Source organism: Babylonia areolata, chromosome 3 (assembly GCF_041734735.1).
Source record: "Babylonia areolata isolate BAREFJ2019XMU chromosome 3, ASM4173473v1, whole genome shotgun sequence".
Classification (NCBI taxonomy): domain Eukaryota; kingdom Metazoa; phylum Mollusca; class Gastropoda; order Neogastropoda; family Buccinidae; genus Babylonia; species Babylonia areolata.
Window position 1 is genome coordinate 51,822,954 of NC_134878.1, and position 10,000 is coordinate 51,832,953.

Sequence of the window (10,000 nt, forward strand, 5' to 3'; positions counted from 1 at the left end):
AAGAGATATTTGTACGGTGAATCAAGCTTATTTCTGTCCAGGATTATGGAACATGAATGTTCAAAAAAGGTAAAAACTGGAAGATAAAAATTTCCAGTGTCATTGTCTATCCAATAAACAGCATACAAATGCATTAATTGTAAAAGATCCTGGTGAAAAGTTCAACTACAATGTTCAGAGCAAAATAATTATTCAAGATTATGCAAAATTCCAGATGAGCAAAAATCAAAATTGCACAAATCCACATGAGTATTATTACGGTTGTGGTTTTGTTTTGTTTTGTTTTTTCTTTCTTTGTTTGTTTGTTGTTGTTTTTTAAGACGTGCTGAACTTTTTTTTTTCTCAGAACAAACTCCAGGGGATGAGAATCATCAATACTTGTCCAATACTTTTCTTCTTCTTCTTCTTCTTCTTCTTCTTCTTCTTCGTTCGTGGGTTGCAACTCCCACGTTCACTCGTCTATTAAACGAGTGGGCTTTCACGTGCATGACCGTTTTTAACCCCGCCATGTAGGCAGCTGTACTCCGTTTCGGGGGGGGGGGGGGTTGTCCAATACAACGACCTGACAAGGCACAAGAAGTGGGCGAACGAAGCGCGGCTGTTCGGGCTTCCTGTTGCACGTGCTGGGCCACAGTGTCACGTACTTCTCCGTCACCTGTAAAAGATGAGTCGATAATGAAGGTAGCTGTCCTCTGACGTTCCTTTTCAAAACCATGCACGGTATGGACTGCTTGTCACACAGTTCCGGACGATTGTCATCACAGTATCTAACACACTCACAATTCGGTTCTTGAGGAAAAGTGTCAAAGTTTCTGTTGTTTAACCAGTTGAGTTCCTTGTTAAATGGAGAACCTTCAATATTTCGCCATTCTTGTGAAGAAACGCCTTTGTTGCTGATACGGAAAATTGGAACATGTAGTGAGTCTTTACCTATACCATGAGACTCGCATCACTTGGTTAGCTCAAAACGTTTTCTGAAATAAAGTAAGTTCTTCGATTTTCAGTATAAATATGAAAGGGGGTTAAGTCCTTTGCTGCTGCTGTTACAGACTTCACCGTATTAGCAAAGATAAGCAGTTACAGAAATGTTGATGTAGTGTGAAGTAAAAATGTGTCAGTTCGCGCAGGGAATCTGCACTCAACAGAATACGGTTCCAGCCAGTTATTTGTTCCACAGAATTTGTGCATTGCAACAAAAGAAAAACGGCGTTCACGGATCTGTTTCCTTCTCTTACACTCATATAAAGTTTTTTTTGTTTTGTTTTTTAATACAAGTACTGCTACAGCTGTTTTTTTGTTATAACAGAATTGAAGAGTTATAGAATTCACAGCAAACGCATTGCAGGACCTTATCTCATTCTAGAAACCATCTCTTGATGGCTACGTTTCTTGAAGTCATTTTTGTACGTCCGGATTACCAAAGATTTGACTCCAGTTTTCTTTAATTATTGATACTGATGATAAAACAAATCAAACACATAAAGCCATTTACATACACACCTGCAGTTCAAATATTAGCACCGCGAAAGGCACCATAAGAATGAAAGCCACACCACAACTAGTTCGTCGCAGGAATCACTGAACGAGAAATATTGCCGTGTCATGAAGCGAATGAGTCAGGACATCCACCACAAGGAATCCAACACGTTTGTGCGTTGTTAGCCTGTTACGCATCTTGACTTGTGTCAGTCTCTGGTTGTGACAGCAATGAAAGATCCAGGTTTGACACTGTTTGCTCTCAAAGAGATGGTCGACTGTTGAGCTTCGTCAAACTACACAAGAGTATAATTATATTCCCCGGTATTCTACACACAAAAAACAACAACAACAATAACAAAACATGTTGCCGTCCAGAGGAATATGATGTGAAATGGGAATCTAAACTGCTCTGTGTAACATGCCAACATATGGGTTGTTTTTTGAGAGAGGAAGGACCACCCCGCCCCCCCCCCCCCCTGTGCCCCCTCCCCCCCTCCCCACCCAAAAAACAAAACAAAAAAAACAAAAAACAACACCTGGCGCAGAACAGTGGAAGGAGGGCTCAAGACCCTGAAGCACACCTGGGGCACACCATTCAGAGACTGACTCCAACAGGCAAAGAGCAGTGGTATTTCGTTGCTGCAGTACATGCCAGAGGGGGTAACGGGCAGTCAGTAAATGTACGGGGTGGTGGTGGAGGAGGAGGAGGAGGAGGAATTTTGTTGAATGGAAAATCACACGGGACGTCAAACATATCGGTGATTGAAGACATTGTGTTAGAGTATTAATTGATTGATTGATAAGGGTACTTACACAGCGCCTATCCTCTGTCGGAGACCAAGCTCAAAGCGCCTTACAAACACGGGGTCATTTGCACAACAAGCTGCCCACCTGGGTAGAGCCAACTGACGGCTGGCACTGGGCGCTCATCATTCGTTTCCTGTGCCATTCAATCAGATTGCAGGCACGCACACATACACACAGAGATACATGTAACATTTTACGTGTATGACCGTTTTGTATATTTACCCCGCCATGTAGGCAGCCATACTCCGTTTTCGGGGGTGTGCATGCTGGATATGTTCTTGTTTCCATAAGCCACCGAACGCTGACATGGATTACAGGACCTTTAACGTGCGCATTTGATCTTCTGCGTGCATATACACACGAAGGGGGTACAGGCATTAACAGGTCTGAGCGTTATTATATTGACCTGGGAGATCGGAAAGATCTCCACCCTTTGTCCACCAGGCGTCGTCACCGAGATTCGAACCCGTGACCCTCAGATTGAAAGTCCAACGGTTTAACCATTCGGCTATTGTGCCCGTCAATTAATGTATACATTTGAGTATTATCATTTAGAAGAGGAGGGGAAGGGGGATGAATGGTGAATTGGGGGAAACCGGGTAAATGGGGGGTGTTTGACAGCCGGATATAAAAACTGTGGATCACATGACACCTGTCACGTGTCCAGTCAGTGACCAATCTTGTGGCACAGCTTTCACAACAGCGGATGTTTGGCGTGCGCAAGAACCAGCTCTCCATTCGGTGTTCATGTCACACATTCTGTATTAAGAGAATACACTTTGCTGACAGCGCCAACGCAAACCACATCCCGCAAGGAGTAAAGCTGGCTTCTTCGTGGCTGCTTTAACTCCCTCCGTACGAACGGCAAAAGAGACGACGATGATAACGTTACACCACTGCTGACATCGTTAAACTGTCACAAGCAGATGGTTCACGCACTGAAAGGCTGAATGAAGACAAAGGAATACGGCATTTCTAACGACCAAAGTCAGTCACAGGCTGGGTCATTCAGACACCCACTGGATATCACATCTGTGCCGGGAGAAAGAAAGGGAGAGGACTGTCGCCGCATCGCGTGAGTGAACTCCTCCTCCATGGCTGCGTGACGAAATGAAGTATGATGCAGGAAGGAACCTGACTGTGCTGCTGATGTCCTGTCCTCTTCAACACTGTCTGTCTGACACTGGCATCGTAGAACACGTACGTGTGATAAACGCGGTGTTGTAGGACAGTGCCGGATAGTCGATTGCCCCCAATCTGCCTGCAGCTGACCTTTCACTTAACGGGACCACCAGGCATAATGCAGATGCAAATAATAATAATAATAATAATAAATAATAATAATGTTTTTTTTTAAAGTAATAGTGCTAGCAAAAGAATATTGTGATGACGTAGCACGCATGCACACACCACACACACATACACAAAGTAGAATGACTGAAACGGAAGTGAAACATTGTCCCCGTTTGATGACAGCGCCAGCACCGCGCTAAGCCACGAACGATAATTTCAGCAAATTCCGCCATTGGGACAGTCCGTCCTACAACAGCACATTACCTACCGTGTTTCCAGGGCAACCCGACCCAAAGTCACGTCATAACTGGAAAGGATCAAACATCTTGCAGGAGATCCAACCTATTCCTGTTTGTTTTGGGTTTTTTTTCACCCCTTTTCTTTCTTTTCATCACACTGGGGTTCTTTTTCAGTGCGCCACACGCAAGCTCGGTTTACCGTCGCATCCGAATGACTACACTTTCAGTTTGATTTTCCAGTCAAAATGGGAGGAAGGGCGAGAGTGGGATTCGAACCCAGACCCTCACAGACACCGTGTTGACAGACAGATAAACATATCAACCATTCTGCCACCCCTTTCCGCCCCTGATAGCGCAGAGTCGACTTTAATTAACGAGCTGTTAGCTGAAGTTTTTAAGGTGCAGAGTTTGTTCACGGACTTGGGGGGGTCTTGGTTCGTTGAAGGTTGCGCTGTTGGGGGGAGAGAGAGAGAGAGTCCTGAGCCCGACAACAGAGGATGACCACAGACCTCTGTCAGTGACCTAAGCGGGCAGGACCCCGGCGTCCCTGAGGTCGTCCAGCGTCAGGTTGCGCAGCTCCAGGAAGGTGCAGATGCCGGCCGCCGTGGCCAGGACAGAGGAGATGATGGCGAAGGTGAAGGACGAGGCCAGGGTCAGGGGGTCAAGGTGACGCATGAAGTACACGCGCTCCACGCGCCGGAACAGCTGGTCCATCTTGACCCCGTACACCATCATCGTCATCATCTGCAGACACACTGCACACGCACACAGGCAGAGCAAGCACACACGCACACACACACACACACACACACACACACACACACACACACACACACATCCTATTTTAGTGAAAAGACCTTTCTTAAGCCACACACACACACACACACACATACACACACACACACACACACACACACACACACACACACACACACACACATCCTATTTTAGTGAAAAGACGTTCTTAAGCCACACACACACACACACACACACACACACACACACACACACACAATTTTCTCGAACACTTTCTTACACACACAATCAATCGGTAAGAGAAAGATAGAATAAATACCATAAATTAGTTGTCAAATATTGCCGTCCAGTGAGAATGTATATACTTGTGATCTTAATGATGGTGTTGATAGAAGTATAGGTTTGCCATTACGGGTGACTGCTGGGTACGGACCTGACGATAAAGTGATTGATTACAAAAGGCGCGATGAGTCAGAGAAAAGAAATTTCGCTTATGCACGTCTGAACTATCTTTTGTGGAAGATATAACATCACACACACACACACACACACACACACACACACACACACACACACACACACACACACACACACACACACACACACACAGAGTTAAGTGTGTGTTTTTTTATGTTTATTTGTTTATCTAGGGTCTATCTATGTATCTCTGTTTCTTTAGCAACACAACCGACCCGGCATGGTACTCAGTTTTAACTCTCTCCATACGAACGGCGAAAGAGACGACGTTAAGAGCGTTTCATCCCAATTACCATCATCAAAATATTGCAAGCGGAACGCTCTTATACTGAAGAGGTGAATGTTGACAAAGAATACCACAATTCTGACGACGGAAGCTAAAGGTTGGGTCATTCAGACACCCACTGGACATCCGAGGGGTCTGTGTAGAGGAGAAGAGAGGACTGGCCGTACTGAATGAGTTAAGCCAAATGCGATCCAAGAATCCGCTTCTTATCTCCCGTTCCATCCCTTTTCCCCCTCCCCTTCCCCACTCCCAACTTCACTTGGTGCAGCTTTCAACACTGTCGGCCACCACTGCCAGGTCAGTCTACATCAAGGTGTTTGACGATGGGAAAACAAACCAGTATTTTGTATTGTGGTCAGTGTGCTGTGCTCGTTGTTGCTGTTGCGGTGCTTAGAATACGGATACGGATATTTGCATTTGTATTTGTATTTCTTTTTATCACAACAGATTTCTCTGTGTGAAATTCGGGCTGCTCTCCCCAGGGAGAGCACGTCGCTACACTATAACGCCACCCATTTTTTTGTATTTTTTATCTGCGTGCGGTTTTATTTGCTTTTCCTATCGAAGTGGATTTTTCTACAGAATTTTGCCAGGAACAATCCTTTTGTTGCCGTGGGTTCTTTTACGTGCGCTACGTGCATGCTGCACACGGGACCTCAGTTTATCGTCTCATCCGAATGACTAGCGTCTAGACCACCACTCAAGGTCTAGTAGAGGGGGAGAAAATATCGGCGGCTGAGCCGTGATTCGAACCTGCGCGCTCAGATTCTCTCGCTTCCTAGGCGGACGCGTTACCTCTAGGCCATCACTCCACATACGGATACGGATAATTTATTCATTAGGCAATAGTCCTCATGAAGGGATACACAATCAGCATCTGTTGCGTCGCATTCGTTTGAATAGACATGAAGAAAAAGAAAATCACTTGAAACAACATTAATAATAACAAAACGTAATTATCATGAAGTTGCAATTTCTCTAAATTTTAATGCGTTATGCAGGAAGATGGACTGACAAATTCCACACATCATTTTGTCTTTTTGAAGACATCAACAAATTGAATCTGAATGTACAAGGCTGTCGGTAATATTTAGATGGGATATATTTTCTCTAATCTCTTCAAGAGCTGGACAGCTCAGCACAAAATGTACTTCGTCTTCTTCTTCTCTTTGGCATAAAGGGCAAATCAAATCATTGTAATTAGGTTTCCTGTATCTGTAACGATGCGTTCCTAACCCGACACACCCAACCTAAATCTTGTAGTTATAATTCTCAAATGTTTGTCCATATTTAGCATTAAATACAGGTTTCATGTCATGCAGCCCACAAAAAGTTCTATACATACAAAATCTATCACTAATCTGAACATGTTCTTTCCATGCTTGCCATCTACAATCAATTAAACGTTGACGAAATATTTTAACAAAATCATTTCTACTACACACACCTTGATTTAACTACACTTCGCCAAAACCATTTTCACACAGACAAATACGTACATGCTTAGTAGCAAGATAATAACCATAAAGGATGAAGAAGAAAAAATTCCAGTGACAAATGAATGAATGGAAGGGTTTTTTTTGTTTTTTTTTAATTATTTTTTTTATTCAGTACAGGCCAAGGCTCCCGAAATAAAGCGGTATGTTACGAAATGATTATCAGTTGCGTCACACACAAAAATATTAGTATACAGTATGGCATGAACACGGCCGCTATGTCTCATTGACACAACATGATAAAACCGTCATAGGGAACGTCGCTTCATTTCCAGCAGAATGGAATGTATTTGACTGACCAAATATTCAAAGTTAAATAGATTGGCCAATGATCTGTCAGAATTTCTCCTCTCCTCTCTGTTCCCCCTCCCCCCCCCCCCCCCTCCCCTTCGTGTTTCTCTTCTATCAGACCAATTCCTCTGGTGACTATAAATTTAATCTGATGTTAATATTGATATTAGCATTATTTAACTTTATTATGTATTTATTTGTTTATGTCATTATTTCATTACTTACTGTTTATGAATGTTATTTGATACAATTGATAATATGGTTCATCAGCCGCCGTGTTAAAATTGGAAGTGTAGCATTGTGAGCACAGTATAAGCTTTAAGCTTGTTGATGCTCTTTTGTCTTTGTGTGCATTGTAATCATGTGTACTGGTGGACAGTTTATTTAAATTATTTAAAACCAGCAGAATGGATTAACAAACCCGACTAAACTACAACTCTTACGTAACACTCCTGGTCAGTATATCCCATCTTACTGGCACCAAGACCACACAAGTTGAACTCTTTATATATCCACATACATACAGACCTCTACCCCCGGCCGCGAAACCTCTCCACAAACACACCAGGTAGGATGATTAACCATCTGTATACACGCTGTTGAAAAGGAACCAAACAACAACAAAAAACCGAATCAAAACAAAACAAAAACGTGTATCATCCGAAAGACTTTACTGATGTCTCGGAGACTTTCCGTCTTTCTTGTCTTGCAAACAGAGCTTTTTTTAGATAGAGGGAGGGAGGGAGGGAGGGAGGGAGGGATACAGAGAAAAGGAAAAACAAAAAACAAAAACAAACACACACAAAAAAAACAACCCTGCCACACAACCAAAAGGGAGAAATGAAAAAAAAAAATGAAAAAAAAAAAGAACTGTCTATACGCTTGAACAAACAAACAGCGTGTCTAGCAGGTGTAATCAGTCACGGCTTGGAAAAAGCTATTGCCCGTCATGCGTGTCCCATATGCCATTTACAGCGTTCCACCTCAGATTGGAAAACGCCGCAGCACCATAAAACGTTTTCCACCTAACCCTGCTGGATAGATAAGGCCCCAAAGGAAAACATCAACATAGCCCCTGACAGCTAGATGGGGGAGGATGGGGGGGGGGACCGGGGGGGGGGTTGGTGGGGGAGAGGGGGAATGGGGGATGAGAGAGAGACAGAGAGAGAGAGAGAGAGAGAGAGAGAGAGAGAATGCTTTTAGCATACTTCCATCACTGTCTTCAACATGCAGTGAAAGAAGAGAGAACGAAAGAAAGAAAAAAAAAAAGAAAGAAAGAAAGAAAGGGGGGGAAGAAAAAGGACTATGTGAGCTCCTGAACGAGAAATGCGATCGTACGCCGCCGTCAGGTCCCGGAACTCTTTGAGAATTAACTCCCTTTCGAATCCCAGGTGGCGCGCTTCCTTTCGGCCACAGGAAGGAGGTGGGAGTGGAACAGTTACGCAGACGTACGTGAGGAGGAGGAAGAGGGGTGGGGGGGGGGGGGGGTAGTTGGGGTGAGGTTCGTTTTCTTATTAGTTACGGGGAAGGCAGTACAGGGGATTTGCATCCCCACGCTCCTAAGTGTAAAATAATGGCAATCTGGGCCGATTATCAATGCATTGGGCTCGGAAACTGCACCCTGGGGGAGTCCCGGCGCGGAGAGGTTTGCTTCTGTCATCAAGTTAGACTTCACGAGGGCCTTGTGTTTGCTTCGGCATCGGGAGGCCCCTGTGTGATGTATCACCTGTCTGTCTGGAACGAACTACTGTCCCTCTGTTGGTCTGTTTGTTCGGGCGTGTGTCTGTCTGTTTGCCGATCTCTCTCTCTCTCTGACTCTGACTCTCTTTCCCTCTCTCTCTGGCTCTCTCCTCTCTCTCCTTCTCTCTGGCTCTCTCTCTCTCTCTCTCTCTCTCTCTCTGACTCCTTTTCTCTCTCCCTCTCTCTGGCTCTCTCCTCTCTCTCTCTCTCTCTGACTCTCCTTTTTCTCTTTCCCTCTCTCTTTGGCTCTCTCTCCCCCCCCTCTCTCTCTCTCTCTGGCCCTCTCCTCCTCTCTCTCTCTTTCTGGCTCTCTCTCTCTCTGACTCTCTTTTTCTCTTTCCCTCTCTCTGGCTCTCTCCTCCTATCTCTCTCTGTCTCTGTCTCTCTCTCTCTCTGTGACTCCCCTTTTCTCTTTATCTCTGGCTCTCTCTCTCTTGCTCTCTTCCGCTTTCTAAATGTTTATTCTGTATCTTTTTGTTGTTGTTGCTGTTTATTCATAGATTAATTCATTAGTATCACTCCATTAATTTCTATACTGACTGGCTTCTCAAATATTAATAATCCTACTCGAATTTTGTTGTTGCTTTTTTTGTTGTTGCTTTTATTCATTCATTTATCTATTGATCTTCTTTTCTTTTTTGTTTTCTTTTTTGACTCACTTGTGTAAACAAAGTGAGTATGTTTTAACCCGGTGTTCGGTTGTCTGTGTGTGTGTGTGTGTGTGTGTGTGTGTGTGTGTGTGTCCGTGTGTGTGTCCGTGTGTGTGTGTGTCCGTGGTAAACTTTAACATTGACATTTTCTCTGCAAATACTTTGTCGGTTGACACCAAATTTGGCATAATAATAGGAAAAATTCAGTTCTTTCCAGTCATCTTGTTTAAAACAATATTGCACCTCTGGGATGGGCACAAAAAATAAAAAAGAAGCCTAATTATATGCAAACTGCATTTACTGTTATATTTATATTTTTTGTATTCTCTAAACTTGGCACTTTGACCTATTATTCTGACACAGCAACAAGAGCAGTCATTATTATCATTTTTTGTTCAAACAGGAACTTCTTTTGCTAAGCATGGAAGTTTTATTTATTTTGCAAACGTTTTGGTGCAGATAGTAAAAAAGGGAAATTACTCTGTA

General features: G+C 43.7%; 1 protein-coding gene across 2 annotated transcripts in view; it reads right to left on the reverse strand.

Moving 5' to 3' along the window:
- LOC143280093 (uncharacterized) overlaps positions 1-10,000 on the reverse strand; it is a 23,333-nt gene that overhangs the window by 1,891 nt on the left and 11,442 nt on the right. The window contains exons 3-4 of one of the 2 annotated variants that reach the window (XM_076584625.1): positions 4,328-4,573; positions 1-655 (exon numbers count right to left, since the gene is read on the reverse strand). The exon at positions 1-655 is cut by the window's left edge and continues 1,891 nt beyond it. In XM_076584625.1, the coding sequence (XP_076440740.1) occupies positions 4,341-4,573 (233 nt within the window). In that variant the 3' untranslated portion in view covers positions 1-655; positions 4,328-4,340. Of the gene's footprint in view, positions 656-2,044; positions 4,574-10,000 lie in introns of those variants that run through there. The other variant, XM_076584623.1, reaches the window with a different exon arrangement.